This window comes from Microcaecilia unicolor, chromosome 1 (assembly GCF_901765095.1).
Source record: "Microcaecilia unicolor chromosome 1, aMicUni1.1, whole genome shotgun sequence".
NCBI lineage: Eukaryota > Metazoa > Chordata > Amphibia > Gymnophiona > Siphonopidae > Microcaecilia > Microcaecilia unicolor.
In genome coordinates, this window is record NC_044031.1 from 62,973,288 (window position 1) to 63,001,167 (window position 27,880).

The window sequence follows — 27,880 nt, forward strand, 5'->3', positions numbered from 1 at the left end:
AGAGAAGGATGAGGAAGAGAAAAACAGATGCCTCAGGCTGTGTCTTTCCTTTGCAGTTAGAGTCAGAATAATACCACCCAATTCAAATCGCAGCATGCCACTTTCTGAAGACAAAGAGGGACGTGGCTTGAGGTGCTACTGCACACATCCTGTGGCCACAGAATCAGGGAGCTTTGGTTTGAATTAGGGGCCTTGTCTATAGCAAATGAGAAATGAACATTTCTACATAAGTGGATATTTGCTACCATGTGCCCTAGACGGTAATTCCAAATTTGGCGTGCGCCAAAAACATGCGGTAGAAAATATTTTCTATTTTCTACCATAGGGCGCCTACCTGGCAGTAAAAAGAGTTGGCATGTGCTGCATGCTTACCACCCAGATAGCAAGTAAGACCTTACCACTAAGTCAATGGGTGGTGGTAACGTCTCAGGCCAAAAATGGACACGCGCAGGTTTTCATTTTGCCGCACATCCATTTTCTAGCCCGTTAAAATAATCCCTTTTTTCCAGATGCAGTACAATGGAGTGGAGGAGTGGCCTAGAGGTTAGGGTGGTGGACTTTGGTCCTTAGGTACTGAGTTCAATTCCCACTGCAGGCATAGGCAGCTCCTTGTGACTCTGGGTAAATCACTTAACCCTCCATTGCCCCATGTAAGCCGCATTGAGCCTGCCATGAGTGGGAAAGCGCAGGGTTACAAATGTAACACAAGTAAAATAGATACTATTGGAGATTCTAGATGGAATGTTGCTACTATTGGAGATTCTACATGGAATGTTGCTACTATTTGAGATTCTACATGGAATGTTAATGTTGCTATTCCACTAGCAACATTCCATGTAGAAGCCTGCCCTTGCAGCCGCGCAGGCTTCTGTTTCTGTGAGTCTGACGTCCTGCACGTACGTGCAGGACGTCAGACTCACAGAAACAGAAGCCTGCGCGGCTGCAAGGGCAGGCTTCTACATGGAATGTTGCCAGTGGAGGAGTAGCCTAGTGGTTAGGGTGGTGGACCTTGGTCCTGAGGAACTGAGTTTGATTCCCACTTCAGGCACAGGCAGCTCCTTGTGACTCTGGGCAAGTCACTTAACCCTCCATTGCCCCATGTAAGCCGCACTGAGCCTGCCATGAGTGGGAAAGCACAGGGTACAAATGTAACAAAAAAAAGCCACATGCCCACACTGCAGCAGGCCAATTTTGGCACACCTTTGTAGAAGGGCCCCTATGTAACCTGCCAGTCAGAACAGTTACTGGATCTCTATAGATATTTACTGTCCTGCACTATTACTTCATATAAAGTATATTTTGAAACTGCTACTTTTTTGTTGGTCCTTTAAAAAGATGCCACAACCTAAGCAAACTCTTGTGATTATTTTTCAAACTAAAGCTAGTACAGTCATATAATAATGAATCCAAACAGAAACCCCCCCCCCCCCCCCCATATGGGTTTACAGTGACACCTTTATAGATCATTTTTAAATGGTATTGTTTTAACAAGGTATTGATACTATTCTCAGTATTACAGAGAAACAATGACTGAATCTATTATCCTGTAACATCTACAGGCAAAATAAAACCATGGCAGTCATGTTGTAAGAAAATATATCAATTTGAAATATAAATGCAAGTTCACTGGTTCAAAAAATGTGATGAGTTTGGGCCTGGATTTGTGTATGAGAACACTGGTCATTTATCTCCTTTTTTATTTCTTTAAAACATTTTTTTAAAAAAAGGAATTTCTAGTGCTAAAATCTGCTAATCTGTGATGTAGTGAATGACATATCTTTACATTGTTTCTTTTTTTTCCGAATAATTCTAGTATTACTGTTTACTGATATGATAAACCCTTGCACTGATGGACCAAATGTCAAATTAACAAGTTTTTTTTCCCCAGAGATACGAAATGGAAACAACACTTTAGTATATTTCCTAAAGCTTTCTGACTGCCTAGACGGAATCTTTGTTCTGTGCTCACTGCAGTCTAAGGCAATTTCAGTAGCCCTAGTTCACTGTTTATGGTATTGCCTTCTCTTTCTGGAGGAGTAGCCTAGTGGTTAGTGCAGTGGACTTTGAACTTGGGGAGCTGAGTTCAATTCCCAGTGCAGCTCCTTGTGACTCTGGGCAAGTCACTTAACCCTCCATTGCCCCTGGTACAAAATAAGTACCTGTATATATGTAAACCACTTTGAATATAGTTGCAAAAACCTCAGAAAGGCGGTATATCAAGTCCCATTTCCCTTTCCCTTTGTCCATTTCCTGACACTATTATCTCTGCCTAGGCTCCATGCACTATCAGTTTTCATGCTCCTGCATCCTTTGCAGGTTGATACTGAACGTGGGAAAACCTCTAAGAACCCTCAGCAGATTTTTTTTTCTCATACGATTGTTACATTGGGCCTGATTCAAAGGTCTTTTCCCTTAAATATTCAATGTTGTCTGTGATCCCCTTTCAGTAATATACACCAGTTCATTACTGTTGATGGGCCAGACTATTAAAGATATACAACTCCCATTATTTTCCATGGGTGGGAATTGGGCATGCGGAGGGCAATTTTACAATACGGTGCCAAGGCAGTGAAGGCACTTAGGGGTCCTTTTACAAAACAGCTGTAAGCCCACTGCAGGCTTACTGCGCAGCAATCCGGAACTACCGCCAGCCCAACACAGGCGCCTGTGGTAGTTCCACCCCCCAGTGGACAGGGGTTGCATAGGGAGGAGTAGCCTAGTGGTTAGTGCATAGACCTTGATCCTGGGGAACTGTGTTCAATTCCCAGTGCAGCTCCTTGTGACTCTGGGCAAGTCACTCAATCCTCCATTGCCCCAGGTACAATAAGTACCTGTATATAGGTAAACTGCTTTGAATGTAGTTGCAAAAACCACAAAAAGGCAAATATATCAAGTGCTATTCCCTTTCCCTAATTGGGCAGCATTACTGCCAAGTTAGCTCAGGAGCACGGCCATTCTCTCTTATTTTGTTTTTGGCCTTTTTACCTGCTGTGGTAAGAATGGCCTCAGCACACGGCACAAAGACCACCGCCACTGGCGCAGGGCCCCTTTTACCACAGCTTAGTGAAAGGGCCCCTTAGGTGTATATGTTATGTCATTTATGTTATGCTATTTATGTTATGTCATATCTCAAGTACAAAACCTACTATGGATCCAACTTCTCCTTCTTAGGCAGCCAGCTCTGGAATGCACTCCCCAGACCTATCCGATCAATCAGCAACTATCTACCCTTCCGGAAATCACTAAAAACCCATCTGTTCAAACAAGCTTACCCAAATGACCCAAACTAATCCTATGTACCCATCTACCCAACACACATCCAGGAAATAATGACAATGACCTTGACTACATCTCCTACCAAACTTCCATTTGCTTATCCCGTTTTCCCATCCCCCTCCTGTCTCCTCTTCCCCTCCTCCAATGCTCACCTACCCTTGCTCATACCTATCCTACTCCCTTCACCCTTGGCCATCTCTACCTGCCTATCTCTGTTATTATTCTGTTAAACTTAACTTGTATTTTCTCTATCAATACTTTGTAATCCCTATTACTATGTAAGCCGCATTGAACCTGCTTTGAGTGGGAAAGCACGGGGTACAAATGTAATAATAAATAAATAAATAAAATTTCATACAGACAACATATGTATCTATGTGCTTTATAAATTATCTTATTGGAAACTAGGAACACACATTTATACCTGCTTCAAGACAGGTATAAAAATGTGCTGCATGCGAAGAAGCCCATGGGAAGAGAATGGGCTTCTTTGCATTCAGCGTATCGCTAACCAGTAGCGCAGCTTGTAAAAGGAGCCCTAAGTTTGTATGGATATGTGCACAGTTCATAACATAGCAAAATACTAATATCCAGATCACGCACTATTTACAAAAAGGATTTTTTAATGAGGTCAGATCATTACAAGATACGTATATCATTTGTATCAAGGCTTTCACCACTCTTCCTTATAGATCCTTTTTTTGAATTTTTATAACTATTTTTTCATTCCCATTTATTTTCCAAAATGAATTCATCCACTTAACATCCATCGATCCAAGGAACCTCTCGACATGACATCCTGCTTCGCTAAGCTGCATCAGGAAGCAGGTTCCTGAGTACTGATCGTAATCACCGTGCTGGTATCTTCACTCAATATGGTTATATTGAAATGTATTTTTGGAGTGAAGATACCAGCACAGTGATTACGATCAGTACTCCGAGACCTCGAATATTTGCACCGATAACGGATCCTTTCCCAACAATAGTTCGAAATCATCCTTCTTTTTCTGGTACTGAGGTATCAGGTAAAATGTAACGTACAGAAGAACTGCTCTCTTTGCTGCTGATGTGCTGCTGTTTGTAAGCAATCTAATGTCCACGTTACAAGCACTCTGAAACTATCCAGCAATATAGTGTATGTTCAGGTTAAAGGTCAACAAAGAGAAAATTCAAATACCAAGGTGAAATATACTATTACTTATCATTTCTGTACTGCTACTATGTATGCAGTGCTGTACACATTATATGCAGGTACTTTCTCTGTCCCTAGTGGGTTCACAATCTAAGTTTTTGTACCTGGGGCAATGGAGGGTTAAGTGACTTGCCCAGGGTTGCAAACAGCTGCAGTGGGAATTGAACCCAGTTCCCCAGGAACTCAGCTCACTGCACTGACCATTAGGCTACTCCTCCAATCCTGTTAGATCGCAAAGCCATACTCCAAGGCTCCTACCCTTACACATGGCAGTTACCAGGAAATTATATAATACAAACTCCATAGCTCTACTGAGCAAAACTTAAATTAGACCTAGTTGATTGGATGCCCTCCCATATATTGTGGTTTGGCAGAATGCCCATTGTAAAGATGAATATCCTGCCTCGTGTGCTATTTTTATTTGATGGGCTCCCTATAATGATCCCAAAAGTCTTCTTCAGAGGATAGGACAATCTGATCGTCTCATTTATCTGGCAACCTAAGGTGGCTCAACAGCTGGTGAGGCCAAAAAACTGGATGGGGGATTAGGATCACCTGATATTGGGCAATCTTCCTAAAGGGTATGCTTTTTTTGGAATGCAGGGTATTGGATATAAATGGAACATAACTATTTACAGGATGCTCTCTTGACAGCTCGAGTACAGGGACCCTCTGAGAAATTTTTAAAAAAGGAACTGTACAATATAGGAAACACCCATTAATTTGGCCGCATTTAGAATTGGGATGAAAGATTTCAATAAAATTTAAGTGAACAACTTATCCCACTCCTTTGTTTCCAGTACTTAGGGGCCCTTTTACTAAGCTGCGTAAGCATCTATGTGCGCCCAACGCATGCCAAAATGGAGTTACCGCCTGACCACCGCATGGCTCTTGCGGTAATTTCATTTTTGGCGCGTGTCTAAAAAAATATTTTTTATTTTCGGACACGCTTAACGGACGCGTGCCAAGTGGTGTTTGACACACGTAGGTCATTACCGCCCAGATTCTTTACCACTAGGTCAATGGCTGGCGGTAAGGTCTCAGACCCAAAATGGACGTGCAGCAATTTTGATTTTGCCGCACGTCCATTTTCGGCAAAAAAAGGCCTTTTTCACAGGCACGCTGAAACATGGATTGGCGCACACCCAAAGCCCATGCCTACACTACCACAAGCCATTTTTCAGCGCACCTTAGTAAAAGGACCCTTTAATAAGCTTCCTCTTCAACCAGGGTTTTCTAATGCTCTCCAATTGGGAGAGAATGGGTATAAGTTTTTTTACCATGATATTACACACCTGAATGGTTGCTTCAAATAAAATGGAAGGCTCCCAAATATTGTTGGTGTTCCTGTGGGAGACTAACCACCTTATAATCGAAAGAGAAAAACGCCTAGATTTCGACCCAAATCGGGAGAGAGACGTTTATCTCACAAAAACGAATAAATCGGTATAATCGAAAGCCGATTTTGGACGTTTTCAACTGCACTCCGTCGCGGATGCGGACAAAGTTGATGGGGGCGTGTCAGAGGTGTGGCGAAGGTGGAACTGTGGCGTGGTTATCGGCCGAGGAGAGATGTACTCGTTAGGGCGATAATCGAAAAAATAAAGGCGTTTTTAGCGAACATTTAGGACACTTTTGTTGGACCCTTTTTTCACACGAACAGGTCCCAAAAAAGTGCTCTAAATGACCAGATGACCATCGGAGGGAATCGGGGATGACCTCCCCTGACTCCCCCAGTGGTCACTAACCCCCTCCCACCACAAAAAAATGATGTTTCACAACTTTTTATTTTCACCATCAAATGTCATACCCACCTCCCTGGCAGCAGTATGCAGGTCCCTGGAGCAGTTGTTAGGGGGTGCAGTGGACTTCAGGCAGGTGGACCCAGGGCCATCCCCCCCCTACCTGTTACAATTGTGCTGCTTAATGCTTATTAGTCGTCCAACCCCCCCAAACCCACTGTACCCACATGTAGGTGCCCCCCTTCACCCCTTAGGGCTATAGTAATGGTGTAGACTTGTGGGCAGTGGGTTTTGAGGGGGATTTGGGGGGCTCAACACACAAGGGAAGAGTGCTATGCACCTGGGAGCTCTTTTACCTTTTTTTTTTTGTTTTTGTAAAAGTGCCCCCTAGGGTGCCCGGTTGGTGTCCTGACATGTGAGGGGGACCAGTGCACTACGAATCCTGGCCCCTCCCACGAACAAATGCCTTGGATTTATTCGTTTTTGAGCCGGGCGCTTTCATTTTCCATTATCGCTGAAAAGCAAAAACGCCCAGCTCACAAATTGTCGAATAAAACATGGACGTCTATTTTTTTGCGAAAATACGGTTCGGTCCGCCCCTTCACGGACCCGTTCTCGGAGATAAACGCCCATGGAGATAGACGTTTTCGTTCGATTATGCCCCTCCTAAGGTGCTCATTTTCAAAGCACACTGAGGTAAGCTATGTAACTTCGTAAGTGTATGTGTGCTTCAAACGTGAGCCCGCCACGTCTTTTATTTACATGTGGTGGGACCTGGTGATGGAACCCATCAGGGGAGGATCATTGCTGGATTTAGTACTCACGAATAAAGAAAGTATATCTAATGTCCCGGCACCCACCAGGGCAGCCGTAATCGCTACACGGTGTGGTTTGATTATAAAAGCTAAGGTGGGATCTAGACACACCAAATGCAAAGTTCTGAATTTCAAACACAATGGAGAAGGATCTGAAGGAGGAGCTGGGAGGAAATAAGGGAAGTGGAAAAACAGCAGGATAAAGTGAAAGGAACTATAAAAAGGGCCACTGATTTTTATGTAAGGAAAGTAAATAAAAGCAAAAGGAAAAGGAAACCGATTTAGTCCACCGATGAACTGGCTGCAAAAATCAAGGCAAAATAGGTAATGTTCAGAAAATACAGAAAAGCATCATCCCCTTAATTCTATAAAAGTCACCAAAAGTTGCATGATTACATTTGGGCACGTGTCCAATTTAAACGCACAATTTAATGGAATAATAAGCCAATTAGTGCCAATAATTGGCCTTTAACAAGCAACTATTGGCAGTAATTAAATTTAATTGTCATCTACATGCGTAAATTTGGTCATGGGATCCATGCCTAAATTTTAAGCATGCATGGAAATGGGAGGGTCATGGGCATTTTGTGGCATACCGTGGACATGGTTTTCGATTACGCGTGCAAATTTAGGCAAGGGCATTCTCTGGTGCAAATGGAAGCACCTAAATTTACGTGCGACTCCAGCACGTAAGCGCTATTCTATAAACTGCACCTAACTTTCAGAACAGCTTATAGAATAGTGCTTTTTTGGGGGGTACTGATTTTTTAGACATCATATACAGAATCTAGTCCCATGTGAGGAACGGAAATGAGAAAACCCTATAAAGCTGAAAGAATCAAAGAAAGAAAATCACAATGGCAAAAAGCATAAAGAGAGTAAAATTGGCTAAAGATATATAGGGGTCCTTTTACCAAGCTGTGGTAAAAAGATCCCTGACATAGCGGTGGGGGACGTTTTTGCCATGCGCTGAGACCCTTTTCACCACAGAGGGCAAAAAGGCCAAAAAGAGAACTGGTCATGTGGTAAGATTTCACTTACCACATGGCCAAGCGGGGGAGGGGGGGTAGCACTTACTACATTGAGGTGGCGGTAGGGTTCCTGCTCTAACCAAGCGGTAACCGGGTAGTGCGTGGCTCTGCCCGATTACTGCCGGGTTAGCGCTTCTGGAAATATTTTTGGAATATTTCCGCTAGTGCTGGAAATGCCACACACTGGTGGTGGAATTACCACCAGCATCCGTGTTGGGTCAGCATTAGCTCCAGATTGGCCCGAGGAAGCCCACTGTGGGCTTACCGCCGCTTTGTAAAAGGGCCCCATAGTGAGGTGACAAAACGTTTTCAAGTACACTGGAGACAGTGGCGTAGCTAAGGGGGGGGGCCCAGAGGGAGCAGTCGCTCCCCCAAATAGATTTGTTGAAAAAACGGCGCCTATGCACATTCACCGACTCCTTAGTTCCCACAGCGCTTGCACGCGGTGCCACCTATGCACATGCGCCACTGCCTTCCTGCTTGCACGCGGTGCCACTTCCAAAACCCCTGACATACCAAGACAACAACCAGGCGCCCTAGGGGGCACTGCAGTGGACTTCAGAAACTGCTCTCAGGTGCATAGCTCCCTTACCTTGTGTGCTGAGCCCCCCAAAACCCACTCCCCACAACTGTACACCACTACCATAGCCCTTAGGGATGAAGGGGGGCACCTAGATGTGGGTACAGTGGGTTTGTGGTGGGTTTTGGAGGGCTCACATTTACCACCACAAATGGTAAATGTGAGCCTGAAGTGCACTGCACCCACTAAAACTGCTCCAGGGACCTGCATACCGCTGTCATGGACCTGAGTATGACATCTGAGGCTGGCAATCAATATTTTTAAAGATATTTTTTGAGGATGGGAGGGGGTTAGTGACCACTGGGGGAGTAAGGGGAGGTCATCCCCGATTCCCTCCGGTGGTCATCTGGGGCACATTTTTGTGGCTTGGTTGTAAGAAAAAAAGGACCAGGTAAAGTCGTCCAAGTGTTCGTCAGGGACGCCCTTCTTTTTTCCATTATCAGTCGAGGACGCCCATGTGTTAGGCACGCCCCAGTCCCGCCTTCGCTACGCTTCCAACAAGCCCCCATGAACTTTGGTCGTCCCCGCAACAGAAAGCAGTTGAGGACCCCCAAAATCGGGTTTCAATTATGCTGATTTGGGCGACCCTGGGAGAAGAACGCCCATCTCCCTATTTGTGTCGAAAGATGGGCGCCCTTCTCTTTCGAAAATAAGCCTGAAAGTGTAAAAGGTCAGAGAAGTTCCTATTTGGTTGTTACCTTTATAGGAGAGTCAGAGAGCCTTGGAAGATGTGCTAATCCCAATGATACTCCAAAGCAGCCACCAGTGTCCCCTAGGCTTGAGGCATGTTAGCAGTGCCTTGTCTTTTCCAAGAATGTCTAGTTGCACCTTCTCTACTGTGGGATGCTATGTCCTGCCTACCCTTCTGGCGCCTATTTTACAACAGTCTGCTCCCCCAGACATCAAAACCTACCTATGTCTCTGATTGGAGATAGTAGAAAGACCAGAAGTGGAATTACAAGACTCAAAGCTGCTGAAGGCTGATGTGTGGAAAGTGATGAGCGGAAAAGCAGAAATGCTCAACGAATATTTCTGTTCAATGTTCACCAAAGAAAAACCTGGAGATCTGCAGATGATCGATAAAGTTACATGGGGATGGTGTAGATAGCACACTGTTCACGGAAGGCAGTGTTTATGAACAGATTGCAAATCTGAAAGTGGATAAAGCCATGGGCCTGATGAGGTACATCCCAGGACGCTGAGGGAGTTCAGAGAGGTATTGGCAGGTCCTCTAAATGTTGTGTTTAATAGATCCTTGGAACCGGGGGAAGTTCCACAGGACTGGAGTAAGGCTCATTTCGTCTGCTCAGAAAGGTAGCCAGTGTTGTACCTGCGACTCAGTACTGCACCTTTGTCTCTAGGGTTCTGACGCCTGGTGCAGTGTACCACCCCCCTCCCCCATGCTTTTTTTGTCCATTTAAAGTGTTGACAGTTAAGTTGATTATAAATGCCAAAATTAAATTAAAGTGTTAAAGTTATTTAAGTTTTCTGTGAGTAGAAATGCTCTACACTTTTACTACGTCTTCATGTCATAAAGGGAGCCATGGGTGTTTATATTCAAAAATTAAATTCCCACACAAAATATTGTCAACTTTTTAAAAAAGGAACAAATACCTTCTACCTCAAAAGCATACAACAGGTGTGAGAAGGGAAAGCATGAGTCCCAATCAATCTTGTTCTAGATTTTTTGCAGAACTGTGACTTAGACAGGACAGTAACTTCATAGGTCAAAAAACCTCCATTAATAAAGAAAAAGTTTTACACTGAAAAGTAATTCCATTGAAATTACTTTTCAGTTTACAAATTTTGCTTTATTATATGGAGGTTTTTTGACCTATGAAGTTACTGTCCTGTCTAAGTCACAGTTCCGCAAAAAATTTGGAACGAGATTGACTGGAACCCTGAGGTCTTTTGCCTCCTGTTATGTGCTTTTGAGATAGAATGTAATTGTTCCTTTAAAAAAACAAAAATTGACAATATTTTCTGTGGGAATTTATTTTTTGAGTATTATATTTTTAGTTCGAAGTCTCTACTCATTTTTCAATTGAACCTTGGTATGTATCCCACACATTTTTGAATTCCTTTACTTTTTTTGACCCCCACCACTGCCAGTGGAAGAATGCTCCAGGTATCCACCACCCTCACCATTTAAAAAGTATTCCTGATGTTGCTTTTAAGTTTCATTCCTTGCAACTTCATTTCATGTCCTCAGAGATTCGGGTAAAAGAACATAAAACAATGCTGCAAGGAAGGAAACTTAAAAGCAAAATCAGGAAATACTTTCTCACAGAGAGAGCGGTGGATGATCTTCCACCGGAAATGGTGGGGGTCAAAAACAGTAAAGGAATTCAGAAAGGTTTGGGATAAACATAGAGGTTCTCTAAACGATATGAAGGTGGAATAAAAGTGTAGAGCATTTCCACTCAGAGTAAAACTTAGACACTTTAAAGAAGAAAAAAGGGTATGTGTATATGTGTGAATGCGTGTTTGTGTATGTATCTCTGCTTGTTCTATGTGTATGTGCTGCTTAGAGGGGGAATCTGGGGGTAGTCGGGCAGCTTCTCAGTGGGGGTAGTGGTGGGGGGATGAAGCTAACTGAGGGATAGTAAGGCAATTGCAAAGAGGTAGTTTTTGAGGCTGGGATCAGTTTGCAGGGTGGTGGGGCAGTTGTGAGGGGTGTTAGATTTTGTGGCTGTGGCAGGACAGTTGCAGGGGGTATTCTTTGGAAGTAGGGCATTTTGCATTTAAAGGGGGATGGTTTGGGGGTGGGGCAGGGTAGATGTGAAGCGTATGTTTACGCTTTCCAAAAATACTAGGACTAGGGGGCATGCGATGAAGCTACAATGTAGTAAATTTAAAACGAATCGGAGAAATTTTTCTTCACTCAACGTGTAATTAAACTCTGGAATTCGTTGAAAGAGAATGTGGTAAAGGCGGTTAGCTTAGCGGAGTTTAAAAAAGGTTTGGACGGCTTCCTAAAGGAAAAGTCCATAGACCATTATTAAATGGACTTGGGGTAAAGCCACTATTTCTGGGATAAGCAGAATAAAATGCTTTGTACATTTTTGGGATCTTGCCAGGTATTTGTGATCTGGATTGGCCACTGTTGGAAACAGGATGCTGGGCTTGATGGACCTTTGGTCTTTCCCAGTATGGCATACTTATGTATTTATGTAAAAGGGCAGTTTGCAGGTGGTAGTATTGGAGGTGGGGGCTGTTTGGAGTGGATGAGTAAACTAATGTTTAGAACAGCAGGCTGGCAACCAGAGGAGCCCTGTTCATATCTCCCTGCAGCTCTTTTGTGATCTTGGGCAAGCCACTTAGGGGCCCTTTTACTAAACCGTGTAGGTGCCTGTGTAGGTGCCCGGTTGACGTGTGAGACCTTACCGTTAAGTCAATGGGTGGCGGTAAGGTCTCAGGCCCAAAATGGACGTGCGCCAATTTTTATTATGCCGCACGTCCATTTTTGGCCAAAAAAAGGCCTTTTTTGCAGGTGCACTGAAAAATGGAACTGCGCATGTCCAATATACACATCTCCACCAGCGCAGGACACTTTTCAGCACACCTTAGTAAAAGGGCCCCTTAATCCTCCATTGCTTCAGGTACAAGCTCAGAATGTAGAGAAAAATATGTACTGATATGTACTGTACCTGAATGTGCACCACTTTGATTGCTTGCAAGTGGAGGAGTGGCCTAGTGGTTAGGGTGGTGGACTTTGGTCCTGGGGAACTGAGTTCAATTCCCACTTCAGGCACAGGCAGCTCCTTGTGACTCTGGGCAAGTCACTTAACCCTCTGTTGCCCCATGTAAGCCGCATTGAGCCTGCCATGAGTGGGAAAGCGCGGGGTACAAATATAACAAAAAAATATATATATATTCCAAATTAAAAACAATTTGCAGGCTTGTGGGACAGTTGCAGAAGTAGTTTTTGGTGGTGGGGAAGTTGCCAAGGTTAGTTTTTGGGGGTGGCAGGAGGTGGTGGTGAGGCAGTTCTGGAGGATAATTTTTTGGGGTAGGGACAGTTTATAATTGGGATTTGATACAAAGGCGGTTTGATATTTTGGGGTGGGGTGGGGCAGTTTGCAGCTAATTAAGGTCTCCTGAAGAAGAATAATGAAACACGGCCTGTGTTGAGACCTAGCAGTGGAATGAATGTGAGTGAAATATGGTAGTAACAGCCAGACAAGTCTCCTTTAGAAAGATATGGTCTATGAAGATTACACATCTATTAATATTTGAAATCAACAGTATATTGAAGCAATCGTAGGATAGACACGATTGTTGAACATCGGTTGGACTAACATACGATTGGTGAATATCGTTTGGACCAAATACAGCGGTTCATGGACTACATATTTTGAACAGATTGGGAAGTGGTCAAAATCGAACATTGGGTAACGGTGTAACATATTATTGCATCGTGCACTGACTATTGTGGACAATAAGTTATGAGTAACACTATTTTAGGAGATAGTTCAGATGAGTGCTGTTTTGAGGAGCTGTGTTAGGTGATGTGTGATCTGTGTTTAATGTTTGTGTTTAGGATAGATTGGAAAAGAAGGTAATTGCCTTAAAATTAAAAAATGATATAAATGAAACTGAATTGTGAAATATTTAACATAGCAAAGTTAACACATTAGTCCAAAAGTTGAATTAGCTAATATATCTGACTAATTAGAAGAGAGTGTAACCCGTGTAGTGGTAATAAGATTTTCCCAAAATACAGGGACTACGGGATACGCAATGAAGTAGTCAATTTAAAACAAATCTATAAAAATATATCTTCACTCAATGGGGTAAACTCTGGAATTCATTACCAGAGAATATGGTAAAAGCAGTTAGCATAGGAGGGTTTAGACAAGGTTTAGACAAGTTCCTAAAAGTAAAGTCCATAAGCCATTATAAAATTTGGTCTATTTTGGACAACTACCTCCAAACTATTCAGGCCACACCTTAAACCAGTACAAAGGACTTATTTGTTAAACACCTGGATGCTTTCCCCTCCTTTTTTCTCTTCTTTCCTTTCTCTTTTTTCCTTTCCCACCCCTGTTGTGTTTCTTGCTTCCTATGTTTTTCCATCATTGTTTTCCTGTTATCTGTATTCTTAGAAACTAATAAAATATTTGGAGGAAAAAAGAAATCCACTGCCACCTTAATTACTAATGGGATAAGCAGCATGAAATCTATTTTACTCTTTTTGGGATCCTGCCGGGCACTTGTTACCTGGATTAACCACTGTTGGAAACAGATTCTGGGCTTGATGATCTTTCAGTGTGTCCCAGCATGGTGATGGTAATGTACATATGTACAATCACTAAAAAATTAACATTTTTGGTAACTTTGATACCTATTACATAGGTTTTACTAGTGTGTAAAGACTGAGGTGTATGTGTACAGTATACACAGAGGTCATATGAAGTGTTAAGAGAACATGTGAATATGAAACACGTATAATTGTGGTTTATGAGTAACAAAAAGATCCTGGCTATCTGCAATTATAAAGATCAAATGATTATGGAACTGTCTCTTTAAAAGTGGCATTTAGATGGTGGTGGGGGGGAGAGATTTAGATTCTGAGGGACATGAGGAGTTTTTGTGCTTGTTGAGGGGGGGGGAGGTAGAACGGTTATAGAGCACTTCTATTCCATGCTCATCATCGTGGTACGGGCGGTTAGCTTGACGGAGTTTAAAAAGGGGTTAGATAGATTCCTAAAGGACAAGTCCATAGACCGCTATTAAATGGACTTGGAAAAATTCCGCATTTTTAGGTATAACTTGTCTGGAATGTTTTTACGTTTGGGGAGCGTGCCAGGTGCCCTTGACCTGGATTGGCCACTGTTGGTGACAGGATGCTGGGCTAGATGGACCTTTGGTCTTTCCCAGTATGGCACTACTTATGTACTTATGTACTTATATATTAAATTGGATTGTATGTGTTTGATTACTGTATTATTGGGCAGATTCTTTTTATATGATATCATTGTTTTTTCCACTGATGATCTAATAAAGATATTCTCCCATAAAAGTGGCATTTAGAAAGATTTGCACAGGCCCTTCAGAATTGGATATCACAGTAGCTGATTTCACTGTGTGGCCACAACACAAGATCCTCCAAAGCACTGAGGTTAATCTAATGCACAAGGGAATAAAGTGCCATTACCAAAAAGTCACACAGGCGTCTATTTACTAAGCTATGTTAGCTGTTTCATAAAAGAATTACCATGTACTAACGGTGAGCATGGCTCCTGCAGAAAATGCAAGTTTGAGGAATGTAATGAGTAGTAAATGGGCAGGGATTGTGCTTTGTAGTTAATGCAGGAGCTGTTAGTGCACATCAGCTGCTAACATGGCAGATAGCATGGTACAATTAACTGCCCATCCAAGGCATAGATAATAACTGCATTCTGCAATATCTGTCATGCAAGTAACATGTGGTAGCAAACTTTGCTCTGTGTTAACTGCCCAGTGGCTCTCCCCAAAAGGCTAGAAATACCCAGGGCCGTGCCTAGGGTCTCTGGCGCCCCCCTGCCCTATCAGTTGGCGCCCCCCCCTGCAGACTATCAGTTGGCGGCGGCGGCCCCCCCCTCCCCCCCGTGAAAATGATCGCTCACCACTTGCCACACTGACAGGAATTGTCAGCAATATTCTTAGAAAGAAATTGCTATACATTGCAAAATAAGATAGCAGATGTAAATTCTCAAAGTGGACATATTCCAAACACTAAAATGAAAATAAAATGATTTTTTTTCTACCTTTGTTGTCTGGTGACTTTCTTTTTCTGATCATGCTGGCCCAGTATCTGATTCTGCTGCTATCTGTACTCTTAACTCCGTTTCCAGGGCTTCCTTTCCATTTATTTCTTTCCTTTCCTCCTTTCTTCTTCATTTCTGGTCCTCAGCTTCTGCCTATTTTCTTCATCCATGTGCAGTTTCTCTCCTCTCTTCCTTTTCCCTCATTTCATCTCCTTCATCTCTCTTCCCTCCCCTCTATGTCCAGCAATTTCTCCTCTCTCCCTGAGCCCTGCCCTCCCAATCCATGCCCATCCATGCTCCTCTGTCCCCTGCCCCCTCCATTCATCCATTTCCAGCAATTCCCCTCTCTCCCTGAGCCCTGCCCTCCCAATCCATGCCCATCCATGCTCCTCTGTCACCTGCCCCCTCCATTCATCCCTTTCCAGCAATTCCCCTCTCTCCCTGAGCCCTGCCCTCCCAATCCATGCCCATCCATGCTCCTCTGTCACCTGCCCCCTCCATTCATCCCTATCCAGCAATTCCCCTCTCTCCCTGAGCCCTGCCCTGCAATCCATATCCATCCATGCCCATCTGTCCCCTCCATTCATCCCTATCCAGCAATTCCTCTCTCTCCCTGAGCCCTGCCCTCCCAATCCATGCTCCTCTGTCCCCTGCCCCCTCCATTCATCCCTTTCCAGCAATTCCCCTCTCTCCCTGAGCCCTGCCCTCCCAATCCATGCCCATCCATGCTCCTCTGTCCCCTGCCCCCTCCATTCATCCTTTTCCAGCAATTCCCCTCTCTCCCTTCCATGACCCCCCCCCCCCTCGCATCCATGCTCCTCTCTCTCCCATGTCCCAGCCTGGCCCGCCCTCTTCTCCCCCCCCCCCCTTCGCATCCATGCCCCCCCTTCGCATCCATGCTAAGTAGTAGTAGTCGTTTCTCCCCTGCCCTCCCGCTCCCATTGTTCAACTGCCCACCCTCTTCTCTCCCCCCCAACATCCCTTTTCTTTTTTTTTCTTTTTAAATTTACCTCCGTGGCGGTTCCGGCAGCGCAGCGTCAGGGAAGGAGGCGGCGCTCCCGATGTCTAGCCTTCCCTTCGCTGTGTTCCGCCTTCTTCTGACGTCATCCTTGACGTCAGAAGAAGGCGGAACACAGCGAAAGGAAGGCTAGAGAAGTCGGGAGCGCCGCCCCCTTCCTTGACGCTGCGCTGCCGGAACCGCCACCACGGAGGTAAATTTAAAAAGAAAAAAAAAGAAAAGGGATGTTGGGGGGAGGGCGAGCGAGGTAAGCATGGTGCGGCGGCGCCCCCCGGAGGGAAGCGCCCCCCTGCCATGCTTACCTCGCTTACCAGGTTAGCACGGCCCTGGAAATACCCCAACAGTTACTGCAGAGAGTCTGTGGTTTCCAAGCATTAATTTTGGCTATTATCACATGGTATCTGGAAATCTTTAGCCCTACTTTAGTAAAATAGGGGCTATAGCGCACTGGACGTGTGAAAAGATGCAATCAACATGATCAAATGTATTACGGTTCGTGTGGATAATTGACATTAAAAAGTAAAGGATACTGCTGCAGCTTCTGCTTTTGGTTCATGGAGCTAGAATTGGTGATGATTTTCTTGATGCCTGATGTCCAGTGGTTGGCGTCTCCTTCAGAGCTCGCAATCAGGTCCAGGTTCTTTTGCTGACCCTTAAAGATGATGGAAAAGCATCGAGGCTCTGGGACATCCTTAGCAAATTTCCGCATCCCATCTGTTTTGTGGCCCAGCCGCACATCCTGGATATCTTCAATGGAAACTGGTTAAAAAAACAAACAGCGTAAGTCAGCCGGATTCACGCCCTTTATCTCAGCTCTGCCACTAGTACTTTTTTACTGAACACATACAAACGCTTTGAAAGCATCTTTCTGTTTGTGATCATAGAATGGCCAAATAAAAGTGTCATATTAATATCAAACCACAGAAGAAAGTCTTTTGTTTTCAATTTTTACTGCTTTTTATCATAATATAAACAAATAGGAACATGCATATTAAATTCACCAAAATCTCTGCAACTGCCACCCGTGAATAGCAGTCCCGGGTGACCTCCTACCAGGGGCGTAGCTACAGGGGGGCCACGGGGCCTGGGCCTCCGCAAATTTCATCTGGGCCCCATCAGCGTGCACAGGAGCAGCAAGAAGAAAGAACAGAAGGGCAGCGAACGTGGCTGCACTGGAGAGACCGGCGCTGAAGAAGGCTTTGGCTGGCGGGGGTTGGGGACCCCCGCCAGCAAAGGTATTTTTTGGAGAGGCGGGCGGACAGGCAAGGTGAGATGGGCGGGCGGAGGGGTGAGGAGGTGAGGACAGGCAGGCAGGTGGGCGAGCAGCGGGGCGGCACTCAAAATGTGCCCCCAACCTCGGGCTCTGGCCCCCTCCCACCGTAAGGTCTGGCTATGCCCCTGCCTCCTACTTCAAGCTCCTGTAGGCTGTGGTACCTTCACTAATCTCCTGGTGTAGTCTTCTGCCAGAAGCCAGAGAAGACACCAAGGAAATCGGTGTGCTGCTGTACCAAACATGGGGATTACCATCCTATTTATATCCTTTAATTGCAATTATCTTACTTGTTAATCACTTTGGATTCAATATTCAGCTGCATAGAGATAAACATTGACTTATCCACCTATCTTTTATACTTGATATTCAGCAGTTCTATCCATTTATATGCCGAGTATGCGGGCCTATCCTTCAATGGATAATTTTTTCATTTAAGTTAGAACTATTCTTTGTGCAGTGTCCCCCCCCCCCCCCCCCCCCCCCCCCCGAGGCAAATAAATTCATACAGATAGAAGCTGAATATTGCTGCTATCCCAATGAATTTTGCTCCTCCCCTTGGAGTATCTTGACCCCTCTTACTTTCAAATGAATTAAGGTTTGACCAGCCTAAATTTATCCATTTGGCAGTCCTGCATTTTTACTACCACTCATGCAAATACTGAGCACATAAGTGCTTTTGTCCTGCCAATAAAGTTATATTAATCTGAATCTAGGAGATGGGAAGGGGGCAGGATAAGAGTAGAGATGTGAAGGCCTGGAAAAAGAGCTTTAAAAAATTAGGGAGAAAAAGTGTTTGTTTTTCCAAAACTTTTGGAAAAACTGAAATAACTAATTTTGAAATATTTTCTGTCTAAGGGGGTTCTTTTACTAAGGTGCAGTAAAAATAGGCCTTAGCACTTTCTTAAGCAGGACTTTTCCCGCATGCTAAGGCCATTTTTGCCACAGCCGCAAAAACCTCGATTTTCTGGGGGGGTTTTTCCATGAATAGTATGCACTGTTGCCATTAGCATGCAGTCATTTTTTTTATTACCGCAGGAGCACTTACCAACACCTACTGTATATTGTAGGCGGTAAAGGCTCCTGCACTATCCATGCGCTAACCATTTAGCATACAGTAATGTAGATGCACTAACAGGTTGGCACAAGAATGCCCACTCCCTGCCCCAACAATGTTTTAGCATGTAATTAGCACATGCACATTCAAAAACTACCGTGGGAGGCTGTATCCTATCCTAGGCTAGTCCATTTTTTTCCTGGGTTTGGCACACATTAGCACCTAATACAACTTAGTAAAAGTGCCCCTTAGAGTGCTACATAAGAACATACAAATAGCCATACTGGGTCAGACCAATGGTCCATCTATCCCAGTATCCTGATTCCAACAGGATACCAACAGGTCACAGGTACCTGGCAGAAACCCAAATAGTAGCAACATTCCATGCTTCCAATCCCAGAGCAAGCAGTGGCTTCCCCCATGTCCATCTCAATAGCAGACTATGGACTTTTCCTCCAGGAATTTGTCCAAACCTTTCTAAACCCTGATACACTAACCACTGTTAGTTCCAGAGCATAACTATTCGTTGAGTGAAAACATATTTCTTCCTATTTGTTTAAAATATCATCCTTACCTGCCTACTGTACTCTCAAAATGTTTACTAATAACTGTAGAGCCATTCTACTAAAGGGCGCTAAGCCCTTAACACAAGGTTTGCATGTGAGAACAAGCTACCGCAAAATGCTTCAAAACATTTTGCAGTATTTTGCCTGTTAGCTTGTGCTAATCCATACCATTACTTGTTTTTAAAAACATGTTTTTAAGAGAGCCATATCATGGCTGAACAATAGGTGTTCCAACATTATACAGCTAATGCATTATGATTAGCTGGGGCTCATTTTCAAAACAGAAAAACATCCAAAAAATGGCATAAACCTGCAGATGGATGTTTTTTTTAAAACATCCAAATCACTATTTTGAAACCCATTTTTAAGATGTGTTTCTATGTCATTAGTCTGCAGTGCGTCCAAATCACAAAGGAATGTATCAGGGTCGCGTTAAGGGCAAAATTTGAGTGTTCCTAGCACTTGGACGTTTTTCTGTCATAATGGAACAAAACAAAAACGTCCAGGGTTAACAGTTTGATGTTTTGGTCTAGACCTATTTTAATAACGACTAAGCCACAAACGATTGCCCTAAATGACCAGATGACCGCTGGAGGAATAAGGGAATGATACCCCCTTACTCTCCCAGTGGTCACTGACCCCCCTCCCTTGATTCACATAAACAGTCAGGTCTAAGTGGTACAGAAGGAGGAAGTGATCTGCTGTGCCGTGGTTCACTTCCTCCTTGCTGGGGAAGCTCAGTGGGGGAGGGGAAGAGAAAGTGAGACCTGAGCCACTGCCGTGGCTGAAATAAGGAGCCACAGAAAAGGTGAGTGTGCAGTGGGGTATCAGGGGTGGAGGTAAGGGGTAAATCATGTGCCATGGGAGGGATTGGGGCAAACTAAAGGGAGTGAATCATGTGCCATGGAGGGTTGGGGGCAGAATAAAGGGGTGAATGTGCTATGGGGGGGGGATTGGAAGCAGAGTAAAGGGGGTGAATGTGTCATGGGGATGGGAGCAGCAAGCTGAAGGCTGGCCATAGGGGATAAGGTGGGAGGAAAGGTACAGTGATAGCTGGGGGTGAGAAGACAAACACACACACACACACACACACACCATCTACCCTTCTCCAGCCCCCTGCCACCAATGACATATTCACAGACACAAGTCATCCACCTTTCTCCAGCCCCCTCCCGCCACCGACACACACTATCCACCTTCCTCCAACCTCCCACCCATGACACATACATCCACTTTTCTCCAACCCTACGCCCTCCCCCTCCCTTGGCAAAGACCACCCCATCCACCTTGCTGCAGCCCTCCCCTCACCCAAGGTATACAACCCCTCCTCACCACCCCCCCCCCCCAGGCATATACCACTCCATCCAGCTTTTTTCCAGGCACACACACACACCCCAGCTCCCTCTCTGCATACACACCAGTCCACTGCAAGGAGGAACCGCCGGGCACCAAAGCGGCAGAGAAGGCGGAAGCAAACTAATGTGCATCTGGGCAGCTCTTCCTCTTGCTGCACTGAAATGGTGTGCAGGGAGGGGGGGAGACAGCCAAAAACAAAACATCTGTGCCGCCTTGCATTGCAGCAGCAGATTATACAGAATTCTGCACAGTCTGTGGAAATTAGGAATTCTGCATTGCGCAGTAGTGCAGAATTTCCCCCAGGAGGACCACTTTTAATAAGTAACTTGCTGTGCAACTTATAAATGTGAATAAATAAAAATTCCAGTCCTTCAAGTCTGGCTCCTAGATCCTAAGAAATTTGTCGAGCCCTGCCTTAGAACATTTTCAGAAAATAAGTGTAGGGTCAAGATGTTTTATTTAAGGTATTATGTAGTCTTTAAAGATAGTTTGCATTTGCCACAATATTTAATATTTATGGAGAAAAGTATCCCAAAACAATTTTATTGTAATGACATTATCATCAGTACCATTCCACTAGTGATAAGGAAGAATGGAAGAGCCTGAAAAAGGGAGGGACCAGTTAGAATGTTATCTTTAGAGACAAATAATTACAAGTACTTACCTATTCTCCAAAGATAAACGTACCTACCCTGAAGGGACTATCTAGGTAATGGCTACCTAGCAAACAGCAGCAATAGGGCACAGGATTGAAAAACCAGAAACTCAATTTTAAACCCAGAAGCCATAGAGACAGAAAATTGAACTGAAAAACAAACCGTGGAGGCGGGAGTTGGGCGTTGACCCAAGAGCATCCCCTGTAGTACTACTTAGCCAAACAAGAGACAACAGAGTTTGCTGAATGAATGGACTATTCTCACAGCCAGGCAACTCTCAATGGCAGTTGATCTGAGTATGACTCTGCTGTATCACGTAAACAGTTTGGAATTTGATGTAACCATCCAGATTCAAGGCCGCAGAGCCCTAAGAGTGATCATCTTCTAGACAACTGGATATTAATGTCATGCCTACTCCAGAAATGAAAGTATATGTGTCTGGGGGGGGGGGGGTTATAATGAAAGTGAAAACCCTATGAAGAACAACTTCTCCCTTGAAGGCAGGAAAGGGAGGGGGTGGATATGATGGCAGAGCTACTATTAACTGGCTAAACTAGAATTTCAACATCATTGTTGGCAGGAATTTCAAATCATTATAATGTTCAATACCTTTCTTATCACTGACAAATTAGGTATAAAATGGACCACTTACTAGAGAAGGCTTCCTACTGTCCTGCTAATCACACAGTTAAGTCAGGTTCTAAGGATATTCACAATGAATATGCATGAGATAAATCTGAATACACTGGAGTGGAGGAGTAGCCTAGTGGTTAGTGCAGTGGACTTTGATCCTGGGGAACTGGGTTCGATTCCCACTGCAGCTCCTTGTGACTCTGGGCAAGTCACTTAACCCTCCATTGCCCCTGGTACAAAATAAGTACCTGAATCTATGTAAACCGCTTTGGATGTAGTTGCAAAAACCTCAGAAAGGCGGTATATCAAGTCCCATTTCCCTTTCCCCCTACAGATATCTTCAGAACTCAAGTGGATGTGGGTTCACCAGGACAGGGCTGCAGCATTAGGGGTGGGCAACCAGGGCAGTTCCCTGGGCCCTGATGTCACAGGGGGGTCCCAAATGTGCCTGAAGTTGAAAGAGGAACAGCCTGAAAGCATCCTTTGGGGCCCCCTCCCTACCGTATGCCCTGGGCCCCGTCATGCCTAACACTGGCCCTGCACCAGGAAATGTTTGGGAAATTCTGCACTAAGGTATGCAAATCACTGACTGCAGTATAAACTGACCACCATCAAAATTGGATTAATTTATAACAAAGCAAAGCTGTTTACCAGTAGCAGGTGTTCTCTGAAGACAACAGTTCACCAGTTATACAAGTGGGTCTATAATTTGATGTCATACTACGCACAGGAAAATTTACAGATTTTTTTTGTAAAAGCCAAGAAGACAATTTTGAACAGCCCACTAATATTTGCCAAGTATGTGGGCATGTTTGAAAATTAATTTTTATTACAAAATTTCAAAACACAAGGAGGAATAACATTAAACATCTCCACACTGATAATCAACCCTCCTTAAAATTTTTCTACTCTCACAAGCACGTGGTCATTACTTTGTGCCTCAAATTAAAAATTACAACCTATAGTTTGTCAATATTTAGAGTCTTTTTCCACTAGATCTGTGGTTCTCAGCCCAGTCCTTGGGGCAAACCCAGCGAGACAGATATTCAGAACATCTACAATTATTATGTATGCGATATATTTGCATGCACTGCCTCCACTGTATGGAAATCTATCTCATGCATATTTATTTCGGCTCTCCCGAAAACCAGACTGACTGGGGGCTGATAGCAGAAAGATACTACAGGCAGAAGTGCAAAGATAAGGAGTGCTCTATATACTCCTTAATAGCAAAACCATGCAGAAAGGGTTTTAACACCACAGTTAACTCATGCAGTAGACATCAGCACACTGTATATTAAAATGTTCGGAGGACAGGCAAAGCAACATTTCTTTGAAGGGATGAACAAACATGTGGATAAAGGTGAGACGGTTGATATTGTGTATCTGGATTTTCAGAAGGCGTTTGACAAAGTACCTCATGAAAGACTCCAGAGGAAATTGGAGAGTCATGTGATAGGAGGTAGTGTTCTATTGTGGATTAAAAACTGGTTAAAAGACAGAAATCAGAGAGTAGGGTTAAATGGTCAGTATTCTCAATGGAGAAGGGTAGTTAGTGGGGTTCCCCAGGGCTCTGTGCTGGGACCGCTGCTTTTTAACATATTTATAAATGACCTAGAGATGGGAGTAACTAGTGAGGTAATTAAATTTGCTGATGACACAAAGTTATTCAAAGTCATTAAATCGCGGGAGGATTGTGAAAAATTACAAGCGGACCTTACGAGACTGGGCGTCTAAATGGCATATGACGTTTAATGTGAGCAAGTGCAAAGTGATACGTGTGAGAAAGAGGAACCTGAACTATAGTTACGTGATGCAAGGTTCCACATTAGGAGTCACCAACCGCGGGGGAAAGGGGCGCGCATTGGGCAAGCCAAATTATCCCTAACCAAAGATCAGGGAGGCCTGGGTTTACCGGACCTACGTAGGTATAATGCGGCAGCAATGCTGCAATTTATTTATGAGGGAGTAGGGAGATGTCCGCGATTTCTACCTAGGGAAGGGTTCAAAGATTGGAGCCGCCCGTGGACTTTTCTTAATTTACTTCATCTGGGCACTAGTGGGAACCCTCGGATCACTAATAAATTAGAATTTTTATAACCAATGCGGAGAGCGTGGATATGGTGGAGACGACAACAACAACGCTCCCCAGATGCTTTCCCGTATCTTAGCATGATGGGTAATGCAGCATTTCCAGAGGGTTTGGGATATTCAGTGTTCTCTAAATGGGGAGATAGAGGACGTAGGATTTTGGGTCAGCTTGTGGATGAAGAACAGAGGATTTTCTTCACCTTCGACCAAGTAAAGGAGAAATGGGGGGTCCCAAACAATAACTTGTTACAATATTTGCAGGTTCGACACTATTGGTCCTCTCTGAGGGGGAAGTATGGTGACGGGTGGACATGGGGCCTGATGGATAAAATCTTATTACAGATACCTAGCAAGGCCAACAGCTTGTCCACTTGGTATAGGGTATTGACCATGAATGGGCCCATGGGGGGTATGGAGATATTGGTGAATAAGTGGAATGAAGACCTTGGGACTCAGTACACAGGAATAGATTTTGGGAAACTTTTTTCCCTTATCTATAGAATGGTCAAGGCCGCAGATCTGCAAGAGACACAATATAAGATCCTACACAGAGCATATATCACTAGGGCGAAGGGGGCTGTTATGGGACTGTGGGGTGACGATAGATGCAGTAAATGCGGTGGAGCAGGGGGGAGTCTCCTCCATTCCTTTTTGGAGTGCCCGGCTCTGGGGATTTGGAATGAGGTGTTTTCTGTCCTAAATGCTACAGTACATAGAACCTTGGAGTGGGACTATGCGACTCTATTATTGGGGGACCAATCCTTATTGGTGGCTCAAGGACTTAGATTACCACAACGACGACTTATTTATGTGTCGTTGTTGTTGGTTCGGAAAACTATTTTGCACTATTGGATATCCTCGGAAAGGATAACGGGGGAGCTGTGGAAGGCCAAAATGAGCGAGGTAGGCAAATACGAGATCCAGAGTTTTCGTAGTTCCCCTAAATTGATCAATCGCCAATATGCTTATTTGTGGGCTTCCTGTCTAAACAGGCTGGGTTCGGAGGGGGGAGGGGGGATTTAGGCTATGAGGGTGCAAGGGGTTGGATGTTGTGGATGGACATGCATGATTGGTGAGGTGGACTATGTGTGATTGGATGATAGGGGTAAAATGAAAACTCAATACAGAAGGCTTAGGGGCTCCTTATTATAACGGACAACATATTGCACAAGTTTATGTACTGGTTTACTTAGTTATTGTAAATGTGTATACTTGTTTGATGAACGAGCTGTTGTATTACATATCTTTCTCTGTTATGTACAACAATTTTGTATTGAGAATAAAACAAAAAAAACAAAAAAAAAAGGAGTCACCAACAAAGAAAGGGATCTAGGTGTCATCGTTGATGATAAGTTGAAACCCTCTGCACAGTGTGCGGCGACAGCTAAGAAAACAAATAGAATGTTAGGTACTAATAGGAAAGGAAAGGAAAACAAAAATGAGGATGTTATAATGCCTTTTGTAGCACTCCATGGTGCGACCACACCTTGAATACTGTATGCAATTCTGGTTACCGCATCTCAAAAGAGATATAGTTGAATTAAAAAAGGTACAGAGAAGGGCGATTAAAATGATAAAGGGGACGGGATGACTTCCGTATGAGTAAAAGCTAAAGCAGCTAGGGCTCTTCAGCTTGGACAAAAGACAGCTAAAGGGAGATATGATAGAGGTCTATAAAATAATGAGTGGAGTGAAATGGGTAGACGTGAATCGCTTGTTTACTCTTTTTCCAAAAATACTAGGACTAGGGTGCCCGCAATGAAGCTGCAAAGTAGTACATTTAAAGCAAATCAGAGAAAATATTTCTTCGCTCAGTGTGTAATTAAACTCTGGAATTCATGGCCAGAAATTTGGTAAAAGCAGTTAGTTTAGCTGAGTTTAAAAAAGGTTTGGATAACTTCCTAAAATAAAATCCATAAACCATTATTAAGATAGGCTTGGGGAAAATCCACTGTTCATTTCTAGGATAAGCAACATAATATGCATTATACTGTTTTGGGATCTTGCCAGGTACTTGTAACCTGGATTGGCCACTGTTGGAAACAGGATGCTGGACTTGATGGATCTTCGGTCTGTCACAGCAGCAGTGATCAGGGGGGGGGGGGGTGCTGGGATGGCAGCAGCAGTAGTGATTGGGGGGGCAGCAGCGATGACGATCCTGGGGGGGGGTGATAATCCTGGGGGGGGGGGGGGGAGCAGCCTTGCCTCAAGCCCGGCTCAGTCTCTCGATGGCCCTTCACACAGCCAGTCAGGTTTTCAGGTTATCCACAATGAATATGCATGAGATAGATCTGCATATAATAGAGGCAGTGCATGCAAATTTATCTCATGCATATACAGACTGGCTTGAATTACTTTCTCAGCTGGCACCAGCCTGCTCTGATTGGACTCACCTGGTTCTCTACAACAGTTGGGAATCCTTTTACTAAGCTGTGGGAAAAAAGGCCCTGTGGTAGCAGTGGGGGCTGTTTTTCCCGTGCGCCAGGGCCCTTTTTACCATTCAATCCCTTTCTTGTCCCCCAAAGCAGTTCTGACCCACCTACTACTCACTTGAAGCAACCCTGACCCGCATCCCATCCCTTCCCTGAAGCAGCTTTGACTCTCGCAATGCCTAATCGAAAATGACCGCTGTGACCTCTAGTGGTAGTCTTGTGGTACTAGTGGTAGTACCACAAAACTAATGCTAGAGGTTGCGGTGGCCATTTTCAAGAGAGGCAGGAGCGAGTGGGTTGTGCTCCTGTCCCAAGAATGACTAGACCACCAGGGTCAGTTAGTAGGTCCGATAAGGCCTTCAGGGGTTTGGGAGAGATCTCAGCTGCGTTGAAGGCGGGATGGAATGTCAGATCTACTTTGGGAGGTGGGGGAGGGGGGCACAGCTGCTTCAGAGGGCAGGAAGGGGGTTTGGAGGTCACCAGAGAGGAGTTAGGAGGGGGATTTATGAGCTTCGGCCTGACTGACAGCTATGCGGGTGCCAGCTGATATTCAGTGGCAACACCCACATAGTTACGCGACAAAAGGACTGCTATTTATGCCGTCCCATCTGCTCGCTTAGCTATGAGGTCACTGGTACTGAACACTGCCAGCTGCCTGCCCTTCCCCGACTCCACTCTTGGAACGCCGCTTTCCAGCCCACTTCAAAAATGGCCAGTCAGAGCTGATATTCAGCAGCACTACCTGGTTAAGTGCCACTGAAAATCGGAAGCCAGCCCGCTGTATGCAATTTAAGAGGGCAGGAACCTCTCCTGCCTGCTTAAATTGCTTTGAATATCAATCAATATGTGCATAAATCATGACTCCACCCCTGAAAACTCCTACATGGTACTGTGCCTATTTATTTGGATTACATCTTTTTCAGTAGTAACTCAATTTTAATTACATTCAGTTATAGGTATTAACCTGTAGTAGCGTACCAAGGGCGGGGTGTTGGGGCGCTCCGCCCCGGGTGCAGGCAGTAAGGGGGTGTACGGAGCAGTTGCACAGCTGTTGGCTCCGTCAGTTCCTTGCCTACTCTGACGTTACTTCCTTTTCTGGGCCAGGGCAGGGAACCAGCAGAACCGACAGCCGCGCGACTGCTCCGTGCACCCCCAGGTAGTAAGGATGATGTGCTTTGGGGGGAGGTGGGTGATGCACCAGGGGGGGCATAGTGGCAACCCGCCCAGGTGGCCAACCTAGGTATGCCACTGTTAACCTGTCTCCTAAGGACTCAAGATCTAATTTTGTACCTGAGGCAATGGAGGGTTAGATTGTAAGCTCCTTTGAGCAGGGACTGTCCTTCTTTGTTAATTGCACAGTGCTGCGCAACCCTGGTAGCGCTTTAGAAATGTTAAATAGTAGTAGTAGTAACT

The 27,880-nt window shown here is 44.5% G+C and overlaps 1 protein-coding gene across 3 annotated transcripts in view; it reads right to left on the minus strand.

Annotated features, from left to right (window-relative positions):
* PLCD1 (phospholipase C delta 1) overlaps positions 1-27,880 on the minus strand; it is a 187,466-nt gene that overhangs the window by 70,972 nt on the left and 88,614 nt on the right. For all 3 annotated transcript variants that reach the window (XM_030197912.1, XM_030197919.1, XM_030197903.1), the window contains exon 3: positions 16,937-17,165. In XM_030197912.1, the coding sequence (XP_030053772.1) occupies positions 16,937-17,165 (229 nt within the window). The remainder of the gene's footprint in view (positions 1-16,936; positions 17,166-27,880) is intronic.